Below are 27,163 nucleotides of genomic sequence, written 5' to 3' on the forward strand. Positions count from 1 at the left end.
GAATGTTTTTTCGAAAATAATTGATGGTATGCCAGCCAGTACAATGTTTTCGAAATTCAAGAGTGTCAATACCCCGGTTAGCCAACAGACGGTCATCGATGGTAATCCCATTAAGCAGTATTTCGATATTGGCAAACAAGTGGCTTGTGCTGGTCCCGAGTTGGCTTGGAGAATACACGATGGCAGTCGGAAAAGTGATGGCAAGGTAGGTTTACATTTCCACATAATAGTTCTATAATGTGGGGGAAAATAAGGCCAAGTTTTTGGAATTTTCATTTTTTTATCTCTTGTTATAGAGTAAATCTTTTTATATTTATAAAAATGCTTTGCTTTTCTCTTTTGTGTTTTTAAATTTTTTTTTTCAGGAATGTTCTGTATTCGTCTTTGAGAAAAAAGTTGCCGAAAAATTGCATAAACCCAGGCGCAAGGAAACAATAACGGAGATTTTAAAAAATTCAGTTAAAAATTTAGAAAGATTTCGACATCCTAAGGTAAGTTAAATAAAGTTTTTAGAATCTTTAATTTTTACTATAAAAAGTTATCAATTATGTATATACTACATACAATAAACAATTTTTAATATTAAATTACTTTATGTTTTTATTTCTTTGTATCACTCTCAGATGCTTCAAATTTATCATACGGTAGAGGAATCATCAGAAACATTGGCTTTTGCTACTGAACGAATTTTTGCAAGTCTTGCAAATATATTAGCATTTCATGTAAGTATGATAAAAAAAAAACTATATCAATAATTTACAAAAATTTTTAAAAATCACCAAAATTTTATTGAAGAAAAAATATTTTGGAGCAATAAACCCCAAATAAACCCCCTACACAATTTTCACCAGTAATATTAATAACTTAAAAAAACATGAATGAAATCGATCATATATTGTGTCCAAATACGTATAACTCAATAACTATCGAAGTCTTTAAGAATATATCGAGGGTTTATATTCAAATAGTGCTATACGACATTTTCTCGAAAATGAGTTTCTTATAGCAACGTATTCCCTAACTAATTTGTCATCTGTCATTTAAATTTAAAAAAAAAAAAATATTTCTAATGGATTGTTTCATAAAATTTGTATTGTTGTATCTAACACACAATATATTTTGTTAGTAAACAAGTGCTATATTCATATGAAATATTCGTGTCTATAATAAAATATTAAAAGTGTTTTTTTAAGTGGAGAAAACCTGCGTTTTCAGTTTATCATTTCGTGGATAAGTCCTTTTAAAAGGACTTAAAATTTTCAGAGGAGTAAATTTTTGAAAACATGTTTTAAAATACTTCTCATCATCCTAATATGCCAAATTTGATGTCAAATGATCAAGAAGGATTGAAAAACATTTCGTATTATTTTGATTTTGTCCTGTCAGGAACAAATAATGTTAAAAATGTCCTTTCAAATTGTTATCCTTGAATATCCTTTTAGATTTCCAATAATTTTTTTTCAAAAAAATAAAGATCCAAATATTGAATACCACATGCCAAAATTTCATCCTTCTATCTTCACTACTTAAGTGTTAAATAATATTTTAAATTTGCATTATTTGATTTTTTATATTTTATTTTAATAACTTTTAACTTTTTAAAAAACAAGTAAAATGGTATATTCGGGCAAGCCCGATCAACCAACAAAATGAATTCCCTACAGCCTATATTTGAAACGTTTTGGAGTATGTTCTGATAAAGTAAGCAAATTTTTTTAAAGACCCACGTATCACAGCTTCCTACAAAAAGAAATTCTGTGGAAAATTCTAGAAAGCTGATTAGCTTTATGTATAAATTTTGATACAACTACGAAGTTCTTCACGTATGTAAAACTATGTCCTATTCAACTAAGCAAGTATTAAAAACTCGTGTTATAGGGCCCATACACTACACCATCAATCAAGTAATTGTGCCAGCTGATTGGCCGTGTATGAGTTTGTGTTATGATTGTACCAGCTGCTGGTGCTTTATCAAAAATCGTTTGATATTTTTTTGATTGTACCAGTATGATTGAATCGAGTGTTGTAAAATTAGCTCATAAAAGTTAAATAAAACCTAGCTTTCCTTTGTCTTCTAGCAATTACTTTATCTAAACGCGTTTTTTTACTCCTTTATCGTTTTAGGATAATAGCAATAATAAATGCATTACAAATTTTATCGTTATTCATACAACCTTTTCCACACAATTTTTGGTAAAAGATTTATTTTGTACCAGCATGCTGGTGTAGTGTGTGTGTCCAGCTTAATTGCACAATCAATTGATGGCACATCATCGATGGTGTTGTGTATGAGCCATATGACTTACATAAAAACCTCAAAGTTTTTATTAAAGCTAATTTTTTTTTGTTCAAATAGTGCTATCTGCTTATTTCACTGTTAGAATCGAAAAAACTTCAACTTGTAAAAACTGCTATCTAACATATTAGCGCGAATATTAGGAATTAATAAAAACTTAACATATGTAGGATTTAGACTTCGTTTTTAAATAACATTGCAAAATAAACTTTAGTTATTACTGTTATAGTTAACGAAAAAAACATTTTTTTCGCTCTCCTGTAAAATGTTGATTTTCCTTATAGCACTATTTGAATATAAACCCTCGATATTCAATTTGATTTTAGACAAACCAAAACAAAACCAGTGCAGTCGACCAACGAAATTCAGCCACATTTTTTATTTTTTTTAAATGGTCATGAAATTTCGACAAAAGTTTAAGATTAAGTTTTGAATTTGTGGTTTGGACAGCATAGGGGTCCTCAAAGCACACCTCGACTATGATACATTTTTAAAACTATCCTATTTCTTCGTCTGTGTTTCGATTTCAAAATTGCATATATATAATCTCCGTGTATTACATAAAACCTCGTCGTAACTATCAATTATCTCTTATAAATTAGGAGAAATTCACATTTGTAAATTTAATTTTCAAAATTTTTACCCACCTTACTCCAGATTTTTGATAACAGCTAGTTTGTGGTTTCCAAATTATTTTACCCATTTTCTCCATTTTTCTTTTGTTTGACTAAAAACAAATGTATATGTCAAACAAAATAATAATTGTTTAAAAATCGTGACTGACTCCAATGTTATATGCATTTTATTTTAAAAATTTTAAAAAAGGCGATTTTTTGCTAGTTTTTAGGAAAAAACGATTTGAATGAGGAGGTGTTGTCGAGTTTAAGTTTTGAATTTGGACCTCAAGGGCCCACCAGGGCCGAGATCAAGGTTCTTCAAAATAGGACACCTCGGCTATGTTATATTTTTAAAACGATCCTATTTCTTCGTTTGTGTTCCGATTTCAAAAAATTACACATATAGCTTAGGAAATATTCGTATTTGAAAATTAAATTTTCATCATTTTTACCCACCTACTCCAGTTTTTTGATAACAACGGATCCAAATATTTCCCGATTTTCTCCAGTTTTTCTTTATACACACGTATGTATCAAACAGAAAAAGAATTGTCCAAAAAGGACAAAACTTTTCGAAAAGCTAACTTTTCATCAAATATTTGAAATGAAAAAGAAATTGAAAATTGTTGATACCGAGAGGACCAGGTCCATTAAAAACGCCTGATTTTTATCTAAAATTCAACTTTAGGGCAAAATTTCTATATCAAAATATAGTAACCGATTTTAGATGGCCCAATATGCTTTTAATTATTTTGAAAGAGTTCCGATAACCCCGACCCTGGTATGGATATTATAGCTAAAAATCTAAAAATTCCCATTTTTGGGATTTTTCAACACTTTTTTTTGAATTGCGGGATTGCTAATAATAAATTTTCCATATTTTTTTTAAATAGAAAATTCTGCATAACTTTGAATTTTCATTAAAAACTATTCATAAATAAAATTTTAATTTCAATTTCAAAAAATTTTCCAAAGTTATATATATTTTTGAAAACTAGACAAAATCCTCTATCCACTGATATATAATATGTATGCCTTATATCTTTTACGTGGCAAATTAATTAGGGAAAACTTAACAACTCGCAGAGAATTAGAACGTTGAAAATTAGTCGAAGAAAGAGGATCGTTTTAAAAATTAAACATGCACCCCTGGTTGGCCCTTGCAGTTCAAATTCAAAACTTAAACTTGGCAACACTTTTTCTTTACGCGTGTCAAATTTCATTTAAATCTAACTAATAATTCGCGTTATGATTTTTAAAATAAATTCGAACAATTTGCAAACGTTGCTCTGGCATTAGCCTAGTCATGATAATTGCCAAACCAGACTAACCTCAAAACAACCGAGAACTGTAAACTTAGTTATCACAGAAAACAGTGCTGTCAATTTAAAGTTCATAGTTTAAATTTTGAAACATTCGATTTTAACCTTAAGTTGATATGGTTTTTTGCAAATTTATTTGGTAATGGCTACAATATTTGCTATGGATGAGCCTTATTTTGTTCATTGGTAGCTAAAACTAACTACTGCAAAATTTAAGTGCAATCGGATAACTAGAACCCGTGCCGGAAATCAATTGAAAGTTGTAAAATAATGTTTTCTAAACATTTGAAACACATTTCATTTCATTCGTACGAAAATTTTGCAAACGATAAAGATTTATTACCACTTTTTTTCTATCGACCCCACTGCGTTGTAATTTTACACATTGGCTTACACATTATTCGACCATTGGTATAAGTGCTGTGGTGGCCGCTACATATGTTGAAGTTTTATATACACTTCATATCTAAATAATACCATCTGTCTAATACGTTATATATGAATATTATTTCTATTCAAAAATTCGGAAAAATCGATAATTTTGTATTGTTTCTTGAATTTTTCCACTAATAAAACTATTTAAAATGATACTAATCCATTTCTAATTCAAGCAAAATTTTTATCATTAAAACTGAATTATTATTTAATTTTCTTTTGTTTCTACATAAATAAAAATTCTAGGAATCCAAAACATATGAAAATGTCATCCCACCAAATACTGGCAATAATCAGTCAATACAACAATCACAAACACCAACGCCCATGAGGCCATCTCATGCCAAAGACTATACATTTTTGGATATTGAATTAAAATGTGGATTTTTACAGGTAAACTAAAAATTATTTATTTATCAACCTCCATAGACTCGCATATTTGAAATAATTATGAAGAAATTGTTGTTAAATTTATAAACAAATATTTGATGATAAAACAAAATACATCGAATGTATATATTTTTTGTATTAACAGTTAATAGAAGCAATAACATTTTTACACTACTCTGGGCATGTTATACATCGGAATATCTGTCCATCATCAATATTAATTACAAAAAGGGGTACCTGGAAATTAGCCGGTTTAGAATTTTTAGGTAAGTAGTTCCAAATAAATAAAATGTAATGAAACTACATTTTCATTACATTTTGATGTATGTTTACAACTAAAATTTATGAGAAATGTGAAAAAGGAATCAAACCCCAAATTTTAGTTGGAGACATCCATAGCTTTTTTGGTGTAAAAACTCTTCTCCAAGTTAAATTATTTTAACGAGATCATAAACAAATACTTAAACTTGTATTTGTTTAATAAAAATGTTATTTAATTCCATAAAATTACAATACATTACATCAAGCATATTTTAATTTAAGTAATTTTTCCATTTAAACACTTTGCAGAAAGAATGAATGAGACTGATATAAATGAATCCATCACATGTCAACCGTGGACAACACGCAGTTCAAAAATGGCCCAGCCAAATTTGGATTTTATGCGTAAGTTTTAATAACAATAGCAAAAATTTAAAACAAAAAAATATAAAAAAAATAAAGCTATTTAAAGCTGTGATTTAAATCTCTTAAAATATATGTTATTATTCTAGAAACTTATTTATTTCTTGTGCTGTTTTCCTTTATTTATGGTGCTTAACTTTTGTCTTTTGTTCTTTGCTTGTTTTGTATTTACAGCACCTGAAACTCAAATACATTCCAAATGTAGTCTGCTTAGTGACATGTTTTCTTTAGGTTTAGTAATCTGTGCTGTTTTTAATAGAGGGCGTCCCATTATCCAAGCAGGCAATATACCAGCCAACTATGTTAAACAATTGGAAATGGTAAGTTTCATATTACCACTCACTCACTCATTCGTCCACCCACCACTTACACGCTCTCTCACCCACTAACATCATACCCACTTACTCAATTTCTTAGATCCTGTGTCTAACAGTTGTCAGTAGCAACAAGTGTTGTTTTTTTTGTTCGTTTTTTATTCCTGCTTTGCTTGTTTATTTCTCTGTTTTATGTCATTTTAATAAAAATATGATTTAAGTTTGTAGAATGAATACTACTGGTGGTATACTACTGTTAACATAAGTATTTTTAAAGTGCTGTATCATTATATTCATTGACTGGGTTTGAAAACTTAAAGGTATGAAATCGGAATACCGATTACTTTATCTAGTTAATCAAGCAAATTACAGAAGAGTAGTCAGTAAAGGCGTTACCACAAATTGGTCGTTCACAAGATAAATTAAAATTCGGAATGTAACTACTCAAACTTGGTCAATGATTGTCAACTTAGCAATATTTTATTCCAACAAACTACAAACAAGTTTTTTGCAATATCTCAATATATACAGTAGAGTGTCCCAAATTCTTTTTTTTTGGAATTTCGGAACGCATACCCTCTAATTTTTTTATATTTACAAAACTATAGTTAAATATGAAATTTTGTCTTTCTATCATGATTGCACGGGTGTGCCGACTTGCGATTTAGTTTTGTGGTGCATTTACAAGGGGAAAAATGCAATTTTTCAGTTTTTGTAAAATGTTTGCCATTAAATAATTAGTTTTGCAATTTAATTTAAATGAATTGATATGTGTACGTAATTGTCGTTCTAATAAGATATAAAACACAAAAATTGGTTAAAAAATTTTAAAGTTATTGAAAAATCGCCAGGCCATTAACGTATCTCAGGCCACTAGAACAAGAAATGTATTAACAAAATTAAAATATTTTGAGAAATATTAAAATAACAGCTTATTTTTACTTAAAATATATACATATTTACTTGTATATGAGTTTTTGTCTTCGTAGGATACCGTTAACCTATTCGCAGGTATGTTAAAAAAAAAATATTTTTTTAACGGCAGTTAAAGGGTTAATTTTAATTTTTGTGCTGTTATTATAAATACTAGACTTCATGTTATACTTTTCTTGAGTTTCATCAAAATCGGACCAAAAAGATATAACATTTCGCTATTTTTCCATGAGAAATTCCAAATATTGAAAAATTTGACCTTTGACATTCTCGATTTAAGGGTTGACGTTTTCCGATTTTAGTAAAACTTTCAGACTATATTTAAAATTACATGGACTATAATATTATGAATAGCTTTTACTTAAAAATCATAACAGTAAGGAAATTCGGCTCATTCGCCAAAATATGGCCAAAAAATTAGTTTTTCTCGAAAATCGCTAAATTTAAATCGAAGGTACGGAAAAACTATAGGAGGGATTGACATAATTTTTACACATCTTTATTCCCTATTATGTTGACAATAAATCCCCAAGTGCTGCTCAACAAATTCTGAAATTTGTTTAACAAAATTTTTAAAAATTTGAAATTGGAATTTTGTAACTGCCGTTAAAAAAATATATTTTTTTTTGGTCATACCTGCGAATAGGTTAAGGGTATCCTACGAAGACAAAAACTCATATACAAGTAAATATGTATATATTATAAGTAAAAATAAGCTCTTATTTTAATATTTCTCAAAATATGTTAATTTTGTTCCTACGTTTCTTGTTCTAGTGGCCTGAGACACGTTAATGGCCTGGCGATTTCTTAATAACATGAACATTTTTTAACCAATTTTTATATTTTACGTCTTATTAGAACGAAAATTACGTACACATATCGATTCTTTTAAATTAAATTGCAAAAGTAATTATTTAATGGCAAAATTTTTACAAAAACTGAAAAAATTGCATTTTTTCCCCTTGTAAATGCACCACAAAACTAAATCGCAAGTCGGCACGGGTTACAATCATGATAGAAAGACAAAATTTCATATTTAACTATAGTTTTACAAAGTATACAGAGTCGACACGGCAAAAAAAATATATTTGTCTGTTTCGTTCGAAACAATTTCAACTGGTTTGGTTTTGTGCTTATTTATATAGTTGTTTGTTTTAACGCACTGTCTGTATTAAACCGCAAATTTGTTTTCTCTTTCTATCGAAACAATTTCAAAAAAAGCTGATTTTAGTGTTTTTGAACTGTCAAATTTGACGCCTCTGTATACTTTGTGGTGAAAACTATCCCTAATCCACAGCCAAAAAGTGCTACTCGTAAAAAACATATTTTTTATATAATTTTGACATGCAGAACTCCAACATTTCAAAATCGTACGATCTGTTATCGAGATATTTGCACTTTTATGTCTTCAATAAAAACCGGGTATTTTTAAGTTTCATCCCACGAACGCACAGTGGGGCAGAATTAAAATTGTTTGGAAATAAATCTGGCATTTCTAAACGCCTAGTCCGATCGGTATAAAATTTGACGCATAGCCAAGAAGTATTCGAGTTTATGTTATTAAAATGAGATCTACAAATAATTCGCGGGCGGCGCTATGAGGGCTCAAAGTCTGGTACCCGACATATAAAATGTTTGAACACGTGCAATTTTTTTTCCCCAACCGACTTCAAATATTTTTATATTTTTGGAAAGCGCTCGGCTAGTTCTTGAAAAAACTTGCGTACTTGTGCTATTTAGCTCTACTAATTTCTGAGTTGTAGCCATTTAAAAATTTAAATTTTCAAATTTTGACATATCTTGGTCCGCTTTTTTAAAAATATAGGTCGTACTTTTGCACCGAATGGACTAGAATTTGTTAGTTAGACAACGAAATTACGAATAACATGCAAGATTTCAAAGCAATATCAATTACGGATCCCAAAATAAACGATTTTCAATTTAAATATTCAAAAAATAGTTGATTTTTGCTGTTTTTTGGGCGAAAAGATGACTTAACTCTTTTTTTATTAAAAACAAGTAAGAAAGTATGGTCGGTCAAGCCCGACCATATAATAAAATACACTAAGTAAAAGAGCAAAAACATTTTTCTTTAAAAATATCAATAATTTATATTTTTCAGAAGTGTGCCTTATATGGGAGCTATGACCAATTATGGACCGATCACCATGAAATTAGGTCGTGTGATATATGTCTATATGAAAGTTTACTATGTTGAATTTTGTGCGTATACCAAAATTTTTAAGCGATTTATGCACGTTAAAGTGATTTTCGGAAGCGGGTCTATATGGGAGCTATGACTAATTATGGAGCGATCGTAACAAAATTTGGTAACATGAATTTTGTATATATAAAACTTATTTGTAGCGCAATTTGTGGAGATACATTTATAAATTAAACATTTATGAACGATAAAGTCCAATTTTGGAAGGATATTTGTATGGGGGCTACGTGAAATAATGGACCAATGGACAGCTAGTTTCAATAGGCTTGGTCCTTTGGCTGAAAAAATAATATGTACTAAATGGACAGCCAGCCAGCCAAACAGAAGGACGGACGGACATCGTTTAATTGACTCAGAAAGTTATTCTAAGCTGATCGGTATACTTTAAGGTGGGTTTTAGACTATTATTTTTGGGCGTTACAAACATCTGCACAAACGCATAATACCCTCCCCACTATGATGGTGTAGGGTATAATAAACTTTCTTTAAGAACATATAACAATTTTATATTTTTCTGTAAGGCATATTTAAAGAGAACATTTTGGGTTAAAAAAACATATCCAATTTTTCGAATATGTCGTCCCTACGCCACATAGAGGGATGGCTTCATATATATTTTTGGCAAAAATTATAAATTATAATGAGCGCTGAAATTTGGCACCGAGAATTATGTGGACCAAACTAAGAAAAAAATAAAATTTTATCAAAATCGACCACGCCCAACGCCCACTTCCATACAGTCCAAATTAATTTTTTCGCATAAAATGTTTCCTATCCAAGAAAAAGTCTAGAAATTTGGTACATATATTTTCTGAAACAAAAAAAGAACGTATGCCGAGTTTCAATAACATCGGCCGTGCCCATTGAAATTTGGCACCGAAAATTATATGGACCAAATTAAGAAAAAAAATAAAATTTTATCAAAATCGTCCACTCCCAACGCCCACTGCCCTTATAATCCAAATATATTTTTTCGCATACAATTTTTTATATCCAAGCAAAAGAAATTTGGTACATACATTTATTGAAACAAAAAAGTAAATCGGTCACGCCCACCGCCCACGAAATCCATACATAGATAAGAATTTTTTTGATATTTCGTTTATTATTAGAAAAAAAATGTTAAGTGTTCATCCTGTTCCGAAAACTATTTTTTATTAATCGAAACAAAACACTCCCACCTTTCATTTTATTAAAAAAACAGCTTGGGGGGAAGTGGGGCTACATTTTTTTTCTCCATGGAAAATCAAAAATAAAATAATTTTTAGAGGCTTATAGATTTGGACATATCTTCTGAACGGTTTATGATATCCCCATAATTTTTTTTTATTTATGGAGAAATGTTATATTTTTCAAATATGTTAAAGGTAAATGGTATTATTAGGAAAATTATACATATATAAACCACTGAATTGCGTGAAAGTATAGGTAAATTTTTGCTTAACACTTTGGACTTTGCTTCAATTTTTTAAAAATAAAATAAAATTTTTCTTAAAACTACAAGCATACATTTAATCTTTAAACATTTCTCTACATAACTGCATCATTTGATTTTTGAAATTAAGTGTTTGACACCAAAATCCCTTTGTGCGACATATCAATAAAATCATTTTAGAGGAAAATTTAAATTTTTTTTACTTTTATCGAACTTTTATTTTTATGGCGGATAAATCTGGCATTTCTAAACGTGGGCGTGGCCAAGGAGTATCTGCGTCTACGTTATTAAAATGGGCCATACAAATGATCCATTTGCGGCGCTATGGAGGCTCAAAGTATGAGTCCCCATGCAATTGTTTCCCATCCAATTTATATTTTTAGAAAGCGCTCGGCTAGGTCTTGAAAAAAATGCTTGCGTGTGCTATCTATCTCTTATAACTTCCGAGTTAACGGCATTTCAAAATTGCTATTTTAACTTGGTCATCATTTTTAAAAATACCGAACCGAATGGACTCGATTTAATTAGACAACTAAATTAGAAATAACATGCAAAAGATTTTGGAGCAATAAATTTTATGGATCCAAAAATAAAGGATTTTCAATTAAAATATTCCAAAAATAGTTGATTTTTGCTGTTTTTTAGGCGAAAAAGTGATTTAACTCTTTTTTATTAAAAACAAACTTTCTTTAAGAACATATAACAATTTTATATTTTTCTTGGTTTAATAAACATATCCTATTTTTCGAATATGTCGCTTAGGGTTGTTTTTCAAAATCGATTTCCGATTTTTATAGATGCTCACGTCTAGAATTGTGCCATTTAGTGTAAAAATACGATTGTGAAAGTTTTAGCTCAATCGGACTTTGCCATCCCGTGCCGAAAGTGCCTCGAAGTTTTAAAAATGACTACTGTATATTAGGGTGGCCCTTAATAAACGAAAGTTGGATTTTGGCCATTCTCACCCTCCAGTTTGGTGAACATTAGTAAAAAAATCACCCTGAAAAAATTTTGGGTAAATCGGTTGGGGTTAAGACGTGCCGTGCCGCAAGCCCTCTGATGTTTTGAGATGCATTTACAAGGGGAAAAATGCATTTTTTCAGTTTTTGTAAAAATTTTGGCATTAAAAAATCACTTTTGTAATTTAATTTAAAAGAATCGAAATGTGTACGTAATTGTCGTTCTAATGAGATATAAGAAACAGAAATCGCTCAAAAAATGTTAAAGTTATTAAATATTCGCCAGGCCATTAACGTGTATCAGGCCACTAGAACAAGAAATGTAGGAACAAAATTAACATATTTTGATAAATATTACAATAAAAGCTCCTTTTTACTTAAAATATGACCATATCTACTTGTATATGAGTATTTGTCTTCGTACGATAACGTTAACCTATTCTTAGGTATGAACAAAAAAATAAAATTTTTTTAACGGCAGTTTCAAAACTCCATTTTCAAATTTTTAAAAATTTTTTTATACTAATTTCAGAATTTTTTGATCATCTCATTGGGATTTATTAAGAATATAATAGGGAATAAAAATGTGAAAAAATTATGAAAATATCTCTTATAGTTTTTCCGTAACTGCGATTTAAATTTTGAAATTTTCGAGAAAAACCAATTATTTGGCAATTTTTAGGCCAATGAGCTCTATTTCTTTACTCTTATGAATTTCAAGCCAAACTTATTCAGAATATTATAGTCCAGATAATTCTAAATATACTCTGAAACTTTTACTAAAATCGGAGAACGCTAACCCTTAAATCGTGAAGGTCAAAGGTCAAATTTTTCAATATTTGGAATTTCTCTTGAAAGATTTCGAAATGTTCGAAATCCGATTTTGATGAAATCTAACAAAAATATGTGTGTTTTTGTATGTACATTTTTACTTTGTGGGTTTGTTTGAAGCCTATAAACGGCGAAACTGCTGGACCGATTTTCCTGAAATTTTCACACCGTCTTTCTGTATGCGTGGAAGGAATTAATGGATACCATTCATTAAAAAATTTTAAGTGTGCGAAATGCCACGCCAACCTTAAAAATAAAAATACAGCTCCTTCCTTGTAATTGACATGTTAAACTCTAAATGAAATAAAAATCGTTCAGGCAAAATGTGGCAGCTAATTTTTTACACATTAAAAAGCTTCATATATATAGATGACGACAACATAAAAACTAAAGCTTAACTCTGTTAAATTACCATTTGAAATTCTAATAGAATTTGGACATTGAACAAAAATTGCATTTTTTTTCTAAACAAAACATATTTTATGAAAAATTTAAACAGTGATATTTACTCTTGCCTTTGTTATATTAATTACACAAACAAATTTTTTTTTAATTGTTCTTATTATTTTTTGACGACAATTTCACTTGCGCAATTTCACAGTAGCAATTACTTATTTTTGAAGCAATGTACCAATGCTAGTGTAGCTATTTAAAGAAAAAATATTCCGTTATGTACTATGGACACTTGTCAACATACTACCATACAAAAAATTTGCTTTTGAAACATTGAAAAAATTACTTTTTTCCGGCTAGATTGAGCATTTGGACCACTGTGCAATAGTTAAGCTTCCTAGCGGTAATGAGGGCCAGTTCGTGGCCCCTCAAAGTTGGTCACCGCAGGTCTCAAATTTAAAAACAAAAATCGCAAAAAGGCCCACATCAAAGTGTGACTTTTTCATTGAATGTTCTGGAATCTCATGTGGATTGACAGCGTCCCAAATTCGATAATTTTGTTTACTGACATGCCCATTCATCCAGAAATGGGCGTTATCGCTGAAGATGCAAATTATGGTCACAACAAAAAACCCATTTTCATAGAACAGTTTTGTCATTTGCACGTGTTCCATAACGGATTGGAAATACAAACTGAATAAACTGCAGTCAATTCGAGAGATGTAGCGCAACACTATAGCCGCTATCAACTGCAAAGTTCGGAAATCCCTATGGAAAAATTCCATTTCAAATTTACATTTTATGCATGTCATGTTATTTTTTTTCTTACTCGCATTACTTTAAATTAAAGAATTTCTTTATCCTGGCTGCAAATAAAATGGCACTTTGCCTTTATAAACTTTCACTTAACTATAGAGTGGCATTAGCAGAAACAGCTTAAGTCTTAAATTTCTGTTGGAATTCTTGAAAAGTTAATCAAAAGTTAAATATGAAATAACTTAACTTATCTAATGATTTGCTTAGCGTTTTGTCAGTTTATTTTGATGAAACTATTTAACAGAGTTCAAATACGAGAGGCTACATTAAATTTCTGGGAGAAATGTGAAATTTTGTATGTTCTTAATGTTAGAAAACTCTCACAAATTTAAACTACAGCTGTAATATAAATTAAATAAAAGTTTCTCAAAATAATAAAATTAGTTTGCCGAAAAAAAAACTAAAATTATTTTATATTTCTTATAGCAAAGTTTTCAGTTATTTTCTTTTCCTCCAAAAAAATTTGCATAAACTTATATTAAAGATGTTGTTTCTTTCCTTAAATAACTGTACTAACTATATAGTCACAATTTTAAATCTGTATTAGAAATGGCAACGCTCTGCCTGCCTTCGTAACAGTATTTGTCTTTATTTGGTTAGATGAATTTATAAAGTTTTAAAACTTTCGTATGAAAATAAGTTTATTAGTATTGACTTAAAAAACAGTTGCCAATATTACCAACTAAAATGAAAGTTTAATTTTTTTTTCTTTGAACTAATTTTTGAAGCTAATTTAGCTGGTAAAGGCGACAAGTTTTTGTTGCAATCCTAATGTATTTAAGTATAAATTTGGGTTATTTTATTAAATATTTAGATTTAACGCAGTTGTTGCAAAAAATAATAAACAAAACTTTTTCTTTTGTAGTCATTATATTATTATCTATTAAATAAATAAAAAAAAAATAAAACTTGAAATAAGTTCTACGATAACTTAGTTTAAATTTAAACACCGCACAGTGGATTATATAAGGTGAATGCATCTCATAATTGATGTTTGCAAATGATTGAAATTAACCAAAAAAACAAGTAAGAAAGTATGGTCGGTCAAGCCCGACCATATAATACCCTACACTAAGTAAAAGAGTAAAAACATTTTTCTTTTAAAATTTCAATAATTTGTATTTTTGAGTGATTTTCGGAAGTGGGCCTCATATGGGGGCTATGACCAATTATGGACCGATCACCATGAAATTAGGTCGTGTGATTTGTGTCTATATGAAAGTTTACTATGTTGCATTTTTTGAGTATACCAACATTTTTAAGCGATTTATGCACGTTAGAGTGATTTTCGGAAGCGGGTCTATATGGGAGCTATGACTAATTATTGACCGATCGTAACAAAATTTGGTGAAATGAATTGTGTATATATAAAACTTATTTGGAGCGCAATTTGTGGAGATACGTTTATAAATTAAACATTTATGACCGATAAAGTCCAATTTCGGAAGGACATTTGTATGGGGGCTAGGTTAAATAATGGAACGATTTCAGCCAGTTTCAATAGGCTTAGTCCTTGGACCGAAAAAATAATATGTGCCAAATTTGAGCGAAATATCTTCAAAATTGCGACCTGTACTCTGCGCACAAGGTTTACATGGACAGCCAGCCAGCCAGCCGACCAGACGGACGGACGGACATCGTTTAATCGACTCAGAAAGTGATTCTAAGTCGATCGGTATACTTTAAGGTGGGTGTTAGACTAATATTTTTGGGCGTTACAAACATCTGCACAAACGCATAATATCCTCCCCACTGTGGTGGTGTAGGGTACAACAAGTTCTATCGTAAAGCTAAGATGTCTAGCAATAATTATTTGCAGAAATTATAGTTATTATGTCAACACAAGTATTCGACAGAACACACTACTTTCGACTTTAAAGATTTGGGAGTTAAGATTATACCATTTTCATGGGCGTATTTTTAATATTTATAATTATTTTTTTAGGACTGTTATACACTGTTGGAAAGGGCATCTTATCCAGATTCTATCTTTGTAATGAGTTTTGTATATATTTTCAGCTGATTTGAAATTTATTCATTTTAAATAAATAATGTTTTTAGGCTTACCTACGCAACTTTGACTAGGATTTTAACTATTGGCGCCGTTTGCCGCCGATCTAGTTTTAACAGGGAATTATTGTCTAACTTATTATCTAAAAGATGTATCAAAATTAGCTGCCTTTTGATACCTATAAACAAATGGCATGCAAAAAAGTTGAGCAACTCAGAAATTTAAAACAAAAAAATATGAACATTTTTTGATTTTAGTTGCTTTTCATTGCTTATTTTGCTATGATAGCTTATAAAAATGTATAACTCTGTATAAAGCAAATTTAGTTCTTAACAAAACAGTGTTTTAATTTTTTTAATCGAATGAAAATTGTAAAATTGATTCAACTTTTCATTAACACCTTTTATAGTATTTTCTCCCTCAGCGCATATAAAAAAACAAAAAACTAAGAATAAAAAACATTTTTTGTACAATTTTTAATTTACAAGGTAATTTTTTTCGAACTTTGTTCGCAGAAGTTTAATAACTTTTGCAAATATAAACCGATTTTAAGAAGCAATGTCTCATTTTTGTCTCTATAGAATTGTCTTTAAAACACGGTGCGAAAAAAATTAGTTTTCATATAAAAAAATTAAAACAGCTATTGTTGAATTTGAAAAATTATGAAAAAATAAAAAAATGCGAAACTTTTTACTAAAACTTACATAATTTCATGAAATATGCTGACATCTATGAACGATTAATTCGATTTCTATCCTTAATTGTTTAAAATTTTGAAATCGGTCTAAAAATATGTGAGTTAGAGGTACTGTACATTTACAATTACTTTTATACAAAATCTCAAAAAAAAATTAAAAATGTATTTTTAACCGTTCGTAACTGTTTTTTTTAATAATTCGATTTTTATGATGAAAAATACTTATTAAAGCTTAAAAGTCCCACCAATTCAACAAAAAAAATCTTTCAAAAATCATCATCAATTCAAAAGTTACAGATTTGAACTTAATGAAACATTCAATAACAAAAAAAACTGCAGAAAACAAATAAATATATGAACGTATACGTGTTTTTAATTATCATAGATTTTTTGAATATTACGTATACGTCACACTGTACACTGGATTAGAATCGCTTTTTTATACTGAGCACCAAAATGACGGGGCATATATTGATTTTGTCATTCCGTTTATAATACATCGAAATATTGGTGGTAGATGCAAAAAGTATATATATTCTGGGTCCTCATAAAATTCTAGGAAGATATAGCTATATCCATCCGTCTGTCTGTCTTGTAAAATCACGATAGGGTCTAAACGAAAGGAGTTGGCTCTCTGAAATTTTCCACAAATTCTCTCTGTTTATAAGGTTTGTATTCCATGAATTTTTCCACTACCCCATATAAATGTACCCCCGGAATATTGTTTGAGCAGTCATAAATATGTTGATTATACGGTAATTCTGATAAAATATTGTACAACGTAGTTCTAAGTACTCTGAAATTATCGAACACATCTATCAGAAAAGTAGCTCGTAAAGATAAATGCTCTGATTATTTTGTACCAATGCTAATACTGGGTTGATATCGAAAAAATTTCAAAAAGTTCCAGATCACAATGCGGTAAAGAACTTAGAAGCAAAAGAACGAGCGAACAAATTGAGGTGTAATGAATGATGAACATTTTCACAACTTCAAGAATAATATCGGACAAAAAAACAAAATTCCCCAAGAAGTTTCTACGGTGGAAAAGCAATTGCAATTGTAGCAAAAAAGCCAATTATTTGTGGCATCAGGCACCATACACACATAAATGTATATTACAGAGTGTCTAAAAAAACGGTTTTTACATTTCTTAAAACAGCACATATTTCTGGCATTTAAGTGGTATTCAAACAATAATGTCGATTTTGGGTACCGTGAAATAGCTCCCAATGAAATAATTCCCATCAAAAATTAAATAATTCCCAAACTTGAAAAATGAAATAACTACCAAAGGGTAAAATGAAATTACTCCCAGTAATCGGCGGTTTCATAATTTTAAAAATATTACTTCCAAAAAAGCGAAATAACTCCCAATGAAATAAATCCCAATAGAAATGAAATAATTCCTAATCCGAAGCAATTTATTTATGTAATCTAAAAAAAGGAACTTCAAAAGTGAAATTATTCTTCGCTTACCAAACATTTTTTGCATTGCGGGCCTATGGTGTAGCGCAAAGTTTTACTCCTGTGGGAGTAAGAAAATTGTTGTTGGGGTGTATCAAAAACTGGATTCGCTCAGAAAAGTTTTTTGCAGTGCGTTAAGGTTTTCTCCTCCGGGGTGTATCAAAATCTGGCTTCGCTCAGAAAAGATTTCTTTCATTGCAGTAAGGTTTTATAATATTTGAGAAAGCCGATTTTCATTTCGCACCAGATTAAGAAATCCATGCAACCTAACAAATGCCGACGATGTAAAAAGAATCCTATCTGATTGAAGCCGGTTTTTGATACACCCCAGAGGAGAAAACCTTTTCGCCCGGCCGAAGGCCTGCAATGCAAAAACTCTTCTTAGCGGAGCAAGTTTTTGATACACTCCAGAGGAGAAAAACTTAGCTGGAAATACAAAAAACTTTTCTGAGTGAAGACAGTTTTTGATATTTATGGGTTCTGCTTTTGCAAAGTAGAACCCAACAAAAATTAAATAACTTCCAATACAGTGAAATAACTCCTAATTTCCACAATAATATGAAATAAAACCCAACAAAAATTTTATTGGGAGTTATTGCATTATAAAATAACTCCCAACAAAAAATTATGAAATAACTCATGAAATTACAAGACTTAACCCCTAATTTTGTAAATCACATCACCACAGTAAAATTTTAAAAATTTGTTTTTGTTTTATATACAAACTTTTCAAATTATGAAAGGAAAATCAATGCCTCAATTTAGTTCGTTTTGTCTGTTCAGAATTTGTGTATAAAACAAGGCGGTATGAAATAACCCCCCAAAAATAAAATGAAATAACCCCCCAAAATGTGGGGCCTTATTTCATATGCAATAAAACCCGAATTTTGAAAATGAAATAAGACCCCAACAAAATGAAACAATTCCCCAAACAGAAATGATATAACACCCCATTATTGGGGTCTTATTTCATATGAAATATAACCCCAATTTATAAAATGAAATAAGTCCACAAATACAGTGAAGGTGATCAAAAACAATTGAGGATTTCATTGAGGATAAGTTTAAACACATGACGATAGTTTAAACACATTTTTGTTGTTTTTCAAACAAAAAAATTTTAAACTAATAAGACTTTTTGAACTATTTTTATTGTTTTATCATAAAATAACACTTTTTGTATGAAGTACAACTACAATTTGTTTAAACTATCATAATATATTACGACAATATAAACTTAATAGCAGACCGTTTGAATCCAAAATCTCCGAAATCTCTTTTAAGACTTTTGGATGAAATAAAAACTATATATATACAGTACGGGCTCGATTTGTGCAACTACCTATTATTGCAACTGACCGATTAGCGCAACAGCCTATTTTTTAACATTAGAGTCTTTATAACTGCAACTTTCTTCAAAAAACAGATGCGATAAGTGCAACTTTATTTTTTTTTTCATATGTAATATTATTCAAAAGTTATTCTATACTCTTCTCTATTTATTCTGGTTGTTTTTTTAATCAGAAGCGTAATTCAAAACTATTTGCCAAATCATAGGCACCTAAAAAATACTTTCACGACGACACTGCTCTCATAAAGAATTTTGGCTGTTTATTCACAGTTATTTTTTATTAAAATATTTTTTATTTATTCGAGTACATATTATATTTATTTACACCATTTATTTTTACTTTATGTTTAATAAATGAATTAATTACTTTCTGTTAATTAAATTGCATGTTTTTGTTAAAAAAGAATAAAAAATAATAGCGTATATAGTGGTCGCTTATTGCAACATTTCGAATATCGCAACAACCTCGATTTCCTTTCGGTTGCGCAAATCGAGCCCGTACTGTATTTGAATACGAAACATATTTCGTTTTAATGAGATTTGTTAAAATATTGATTTGTAAATATATTGTTACGAAATTGTACTTGAATTCAAATATAACGATTTTAACGGCTGATTTAAAAGTAGCATAATGCTTTCAAATAACAGTGCTGTAAAACTGTAACATATCTGTGGGCATTGTTGAGTGGAAGCTTTCAGTTGATTTGATCCTAAATTGGCAACGCTGTATTCGATTTCGAATATTCAGTTAAAGAACATTGTATTAGAAACCTCTAGACAGTTAAAGAACTTTCTAGATGGTAATGCAGTGTTATAAATAGTGGCAGAGGTTGCAGTCGTGAGTGAGTTTATCGGAGACGCTTTTCGAAAAAACATCATCTAAGTGCCTTAAAGTGTGTTGTGTTTTTCAAGTAAATTCGTGTACATTATAAATTGTGTCTGTAATTCTGAGAATTTATAAACGTGTATAAAAAAAAATTGGGTGGCTATTTAATTCTGTTGTTGTTGTACATTTTAAAGAAATAAAGAGTTGTTACAATTTTCAAACTACTAAACGGCTTTTATTTGCAATCAAAAGTATCCGGTTTATTTAAAGGAAATAAACCAGCGTTTTGAAAAGGTTAAAACGTAACAATATTTTGAATTAGTGTGATATCTTGTAATCCAGCGCAGCAGACGAAAAATTTTGTAAAAAATAAAAAATCGTGCGATTTTTTTTTTTGGGGGTTATTTCATTTTATTTTTGGGGGATTATTTCGTGGGGGGTTATTTCATGCCGCCATAAAACAAACACAAATTTTGAAATTTTGTTTTTGCTGTCCTCATAAATTTCACTTTGGTGCCATGATTTAAAAAATTAGGGTCTTAATGATTTTTAGTGAAGAAAAAAATTCAAATTCAAATTCGATTTAGAATCAAAGCCGTAATAAAATTTTGAACTTTTATAGACTGATAACTTTTGCCATTCTCTTCACTTAAATACCGAAATTCCAAAAACAATGCCGTTATTTACCATAAATTTTAGTCCATGTTAAAGGGTATATCCGAAATACCACTTCAGTTCTACAATATTTTCAATAATTACTGTCAATTACTCAACAACAATAAATACTCTTAACGCAACAAATAACTAAAACTATTATCTATAAAACTCTAAAGCAATTGTGTTAAGTACTCGCATCTGTATGCAATTTATAAATGAACAACAATTTGTTGCTCTTTTATGTAGATACAAGTTTTAAGCAAAATTCCTAGTCTAATGAAATTATTTATAGCAATAAAATTCGCTTCCAACTCAATGAACAGTTGAAATGAAATCCGCTTTAGCTAATAATCGGCTTAAGTCATTGGTTGTCATCTAAATTTCATTGTTGTCACCTGTAGCATTAACATCATGACAACCAGCTGGTCTGCGGGTATTAAACGGATTAAGTAGTTGTTATTTATAGTATTTTCTTAACTCTTTGTTTTTAGTTGTTTTTTTATTTTGCTGAGCTTTGGCAAAATAAATGAATCAATACGGGTGTTTTTAAAAATTAAGGATTTAAACATTTAAGGTAGCAATTTCATGTAGATATTTATATTTTGGCTAGAGAGAAACTATCTAACACTTGCTGTAGTTTATTAATTTTGGTTGTTTTAAATAGTCTCCAGCTTTGCTACCCTTAATGCTGATATTTATTTAATTTACTTACTTATTAAGAAATTTCCTATTTATTATAAACTTAATTTGTGTGTTTTTGTAGCCACAACAACACCTGTTGCTAACTGTTTAAACAATTGTGTATGTGTTAATCACGTAAATATCACAATGACATTTACCGTCTACTAAACATACACAAATATACATACATACTTCCTATTATTACCTCTATCTTTAACCATATTATACCCACATACACACACTTTTTCCTTATCATCATCAGTATTATTAAAGAATCCTTAGAAGTTATTTAATCAATTATCCATACACCTTTCAAATTACTAATGACTTTTAAATAAATGTCTTGTTGTCTTTCTCTGTTTTCTTTGTTTGTCTCGCGTTTTGTTCTCTTATTTATTTATACACACACACACGCTCTCACACACACTTACATATAAATATAAAAATAATTACACACATACAACTGTTATACTATTACACCCACCCACCCACAGTTGGATGATAATGTACAAAAAATGTTGCCAAGAGTTCCAGTGCCGCTGCAAGAAGCCACATCACGTCTAGTGAATCGAGATCCGACCGCAAGACCTACAGCCCAACTGTTACAATTGATTAAGTACTTTGTGTAAGTAAAAATAAAATATACGACTGTCTATCTATTCTTATATCTTATGTACAGCTGTAGGTACATTAATAAATATTGTATGTGGTTACATATATACGTTTAACTTATACATTAGGGTTCTTCCAAAAAAAAATGATTCATTATATTGTTACCCAATTTATTATTCAATAAAGATGGTTTTATAAAGGGTCTTGCATTTATCGCTTCCTATTTTTAAATTTAAATAAAACAAAATGTGTGTGAGTTATCATCAACATTTTGTATTAGTTTGAAAGGCTTATAGATACCATCATGTATGAAATATAACATCCAATGTCCAATATAGCATGTCGTTGGTGTACATTAGTGTGCTCCAAGATTGTATGGAGAAAAAAAAATTTCATACGGCCTGTAGAATTGTTCTATGTATTGTAGAAACACGTTGCACAGTGGTATAGGAATAAAAAAAGTTGGAAATAAATCTGTAACTTCTAAACTCTTAGTCAGATTTAAATGAAATTTGACATGCGCAAAGAAGACGTCTTGTCTTGGACCTACCAGTGATGCACCCAGGGGTCCAATGAGTCAAATTAGGACCCTTGGACGCCTGTCCTCCGATTATCTCTTAGAACTTAGGAGATATTTGCATTTGGAAATTAAAATTTCAATATTTTTACCCTATTCCAGCGGGTCCAACTATTTCTCGATTTGAACAACTACAAATGTATTTGTGAAACAAGAAAAGAATTGTTTAAAAATCTTAAGGCTCCATTAGTCTTTGCGTTCTGTAACGTTTCTGTTCTATGCCGTTGTGAATGCTGTTATATTGTAGTTAGTTTTTCCGTAAGATCGTATCAGCTGTTTTTAAAATAATAACCAGAAAACCAACTTGTTGATTTTGTTAATATTTTTAGTGTTTCTTGTATTTATACCGTCAACATTTTATTGTGAACATTTTTATAAATACATACATATATTGTTTGTTAATGATTTATTTTAAACTATTTTTTTACATACATTTGAAGAAATTTATATTTATTTTATTAAATTTCAATGTTTTTTTTTAAAATATTATATTTTTTATTCTTTTGTTAATAATAAATATTTACCTTTAAAAATGTTGGCTCCGCTGCTTTCATATTGTTAGCATTTTTGTGTGTATATGATATCAACTGTTTTAGCTGTCACTTAACGTTGCGGACAAAATTCTGTTTGCAACAGACTCATCCGCAACAGAACGGCAACGTTACAGAAAAACTAACGACATACACAACTTTCCCTAAGCTAAAAACAAAACAGCTGATTCGTTACGGAACGGAAAGTACAAACTAATTAGGCCTTTAACTGAATCCAAAGTTATAATCATTTGAATTTAAACATTTTTAAAAATATGATTTTTTGCTAGTTTTTGTGAAAAAGTACTTTAATTCTTATTAAGTTATCTAAAAAATAGATTTTTCCAAAACATAATTTTTTGATGAAAAATGCTTTTTTGAATTCTGATTTGTATATATATTATTAGCTTATATTGTTAATATTCATATAACATTCATTTAGTAAACGATAATTTTATGAACAATTAATTTAAAACGATAAATCATATAAAAATACAAAACGCAGTGGACAAAACAAAAGCACCCTCTTATAAGATGTTTAAAAATTTGACTCGGTACTGCATATTTGCAATGTGAGTTATCGGGAATCACAATAGGGAGACGTAGTGTGCAAAATTTAAGTTTTATACAGTTTATTGCGAAAAAAAAAACAATGACAAGGAACAAGTACTCCAGTAAATTTAAAATTAAAGTTATTGAAGACTGGAAGACGGGCTTATCACTACATGAATTTAGTAAAAAATATTCAATTAAAAGATCAGTTATTTCCAGGCTCGTTTCAAAATTTGTTAAGACTGGTCGATAATCTCCGGTGCATTCTGGAGGTCGTTCGCGAAAAAAACACGATATTATGATTTCTTGATCAAAAGAGCAATACAAAAAGATCCTACAGCATCAGCTATTCAAGTACGAACAAGTTTAAGATTATGCGTTAGCGAAAGAACAACCCGTAGAAAAGTAATAGAAGCCCGATTATTCAGCTGACGACCAGCAAAAAAAACATTTCTATCAGCTAAGAACATGAAAGCTGGACTGAAATTTGCAATGCCCACATCGACTGGAGTGTCCAAAAATTAAAGACAGTACTGTTCCCTGCCGAATCCAAATACAACTTAAAAGGTTCCGCTGGAATAAGACGTGTACGCAGACCAAAAGGAGGAAGACTGAATCCTAAGTATTGCAAAGGAACAATTAAACATGGAGGAGGCAATGTAATGGTATGGGGTTGCTTTTCTGGTCAAGGAATTGGGCCAATTCATAAAATTAATGGGATTATGGATCGGTTCATGTACCGTGATGTATTGAAAGCTGTAATGTTGCCTTATGCCAGTGAAGAGATGTCAATTATAGGGAGCTTCCAACAGTATAACGATCCTAAGCACCCCTCCAAAGTTTGTAAGACTTGGCTACACAGCAATAAGATTCAAGTTCTTCATTGGCCTGGTCAATCTCCCGATCTCAATCCTATTGAGAACTTGTGGCACATTGTTAATATGAAAATAAATCGTGAAAATTGCTGAAATAAGGATCGGAAATTTTCACGATTTATTTCATGCCGTTAAAATAGCCTGGGAAGGAATATCGAAAAACGCCATAAAAACATAATATCTTCTATGCCATGAGATGTTCTTGTGCTATCAAAAACAAAGGATTTGCAACAAAAAATTAATTGAAATTTTTTTTAGAGTATATCCTTGAAGGGGTGCTTTAGTTATGTCCGTTTCATTTTCTACCTTAAATTATTTTTTTATTTTAAGTTACCTGTTATAGAAAGGTTGTTTATCAATACTAAACATATTAACAAATGAAAATAATACATAATAGATATTTAAAACTTTGATTTTATACAAAAAAAATACCATATGAAAAAAATGCACTGAGGGGGTGCTTTAGTTATGGCCAATACTGTAACTGTAAAATTTCATTAAAAATATTCATCTTGCATCATTGTTGAATATAAAGCATTTTTTTTACATATTTTTCAAAAAAGTATTCCATGAATTTTTGAATTGTCAACAGCTATAGGTATATTTTGAAAAAAAAATCCTCTTTCCATTGATATATAACATGTTTTTTACGTGGCAAATTAATTAGGGAAAACTTAACAACTCGCAGAGATTTTACCAGCACTGTTATTTACATTCATAAAAATGTTGTCTATGTTAAGTAGAAGAGCTCTTAAGTTTTCCCTAATTATTTTGACACGTAAAATTAATTATCCCAATGGATAGGGGATTTTGTCTATTTTTCAAAAATATATAGTCTTTTGACCATTAAAAAATTCATGGAATACTTTTTTGAAAAATATGACAAAAATGCTTTTTATTAAATTTTTGCGAAGATAAAAAATTTTTCAAATTAAAATTAAATTTTTATTTATGAATACTTTTTAATGAAATAAAATATATTTTTAAATTTGTTATTAAGAATCCCGCAATTCCCAAAATTTTTTGGAAAAATTCAAAAAATGGGATTTTTAGTTGTTGGTTATGATATGACCAGCGGCGGAGTAAACGGAAAGCTTTACAAAATAATTAAGATCGTATTGGGCCATCTAAAATAGGTTACTATATCGACTATGCGATTTCAGAAGTTTTGCCCTAAATTTAAATTTTACATAAAAAATAGACGGTATCAAAAACTTTCAAATTTTTTTCATTTAAAATATTTCTTAAACATTTTTTAAATAACTTAAAAAGAAAAAAAAGTACTTTTTTCTCCCATAAACTAGTTTTTTTTTAGTTTTTAATTCAAATGCATATAACTTTGGAGTCAGTTACGATTTTGTGGTTAAAATGTTGAAAATTTAATTTTCAAATGCGAATATATCTAAGTTCGAAAACCCAGACGAAGAATAGGATCGTTTTAAAAATTGAACACACCCGAGGTGTCCTACTTTGGAAACTACTGGCCGCACGCCTGGTGGGCCCATGCGGACAATATTCAAAACTTTACAACACTTCTTCTTTGCGTATGTCAAATTTTATTCCAAGCGGACTAAGAGTTTATAAGTTAATCCACACCAAACATTTAATGTTTCAAAATGCATTGGACGTTCTTGAATCTAATGTGACGAAAACAATCCAAAATCTTTAAACAACAATCTAAATAAATGACAGTCAATTCGACAGATGTAGAGTAATAAGGCCGCTATCAACTGGGAAAGTTCGAAAGTCCCTATTGAAAGACCTTTGATATTTAGAATAGGCTACAAATCATTCTTTTGGAATTCGAATAAAAGTAATTCGGATAAGCGAGCAAAAAATATAAATTTCTTAATCGAATGAATAAAATTTTTCAATTTACAATAAACAAATATTAGTTCATCAAATTGAATAGAGTTTATTTTCAAGATAAAATTAATTTTTTTTTTTTTATTTTTTACTTAGAAAAGCGAGATTTTTTCAAACTTTTTGCTTCTATTTTGTACAATATAAATTTATTCAAAGTATTGGCAATTGTTAGCTATGACCTTTTCCCATCTTACTGGAAACATATGTATTCAGAACCAGAAGAACTGCTCATCTTTCGAGGCCAAGAACGAATCAAACCAATATCGTATACTCTGTTCCAAAGTGAAGCGTATACCAGACAGAGCCTTCTGGATCGATCGAAACAAATAGAATTCGGACGGCGAAAGGTTTGGTTTATAAAGTGGGCGACGCAAAGCTTCCCAACCTCTTCATTCTTCATAGTTTTTAACAGTTGACATGATGGAATATTACTGTTTGAAGTTGTCTGGCAAGATTTCAGCAGCTCACAAATAAAAAATATATGACATTTCCTTAGCATTTGACTAGTTGGCCGGGCGTCACATACGATCTCTTACGTTTCGGATTTTCTTCCAAATCATTCAAGCATCATTTTGAACATGCAAATTCAACTTTCATGGTCTTCAGATTCAATTTGGAATGAATCCTGCTGTTCGCAAACGTTTTTAAATTGCTGCTTTAGTAGCTACCAATGATTTTGCTCTTGTTAAGTTTGAAAAACAATCTTCATAGAGTAATGCCTTCAATTCTTTATCTTCAATATTTTTTTTGGCTGTCCTGGGAAATTATCTATTAAAAAAATTATTGAACTGAATGTGATAAATTTTCTAAAG

The 27,163-nt window shown here is 29.8% G+C and overlaps 1 protein-coding gene across 2 annotated transcripts in view; it reads left to right on the plus strand.

Moving 5' to 3' along the window:
* The first annotated feature begins 22 nt into the window (after positions 1-22).
* Positions 23-27,163, plus strand: part of bma (SCY1-like protein bma) — a 130,225-nt gene continuing 103,084 nt past the window's right edge. Inside the window, exons 1-8 of one of the 2 annotated variants that reach the window (XM_065505368.1) lie at positions 23-205; positions 366-491; positions 624-722; positions 4,917-5,063; positions 5,206-5,326; positions 5,631-5,726; positions 5,919-6,064; positions 21,834-21,964. In XM_065505368.1, coding sequence (XP_065361440.1) covers positions 29-205; positions 366-491; positions 624-722; positions 4,917-5,063; positions 5,206-5,326; positions 5,631-5,726; positions 5,919-6,064; positions 21,834-21,964 — 1,043 coding nt within the window. In that variant the 5' untranslated portion in view covers positions 23-28. The remainder of the gene's footprint in view (positions 206-365; positions 492-623; positions 723-4,916; positions 5,064-5,205; positions 5,327-5,630; positions 5,727-5,918; positions 6,065-21,833; positions 21,965-27,163) is intronic. The other variant, XM_065505367.1, reaches the window with a different exon arrangement.

The sequence above is a fragment of the Calliphora vicina genome, chromosome 3 (assembly GCF_958450345.1).
Source record: "Calliphora vicina chromosome 3, idCalVici1.1, whole genome shotgun sequence".
Taxonomy (NCBI): domain Eukaryota; kingdom Metazoa; phylum Arthropoda; class Insecta; order Diptera; family Calliphoridae; genus Calliphora; species Calliphora vicina.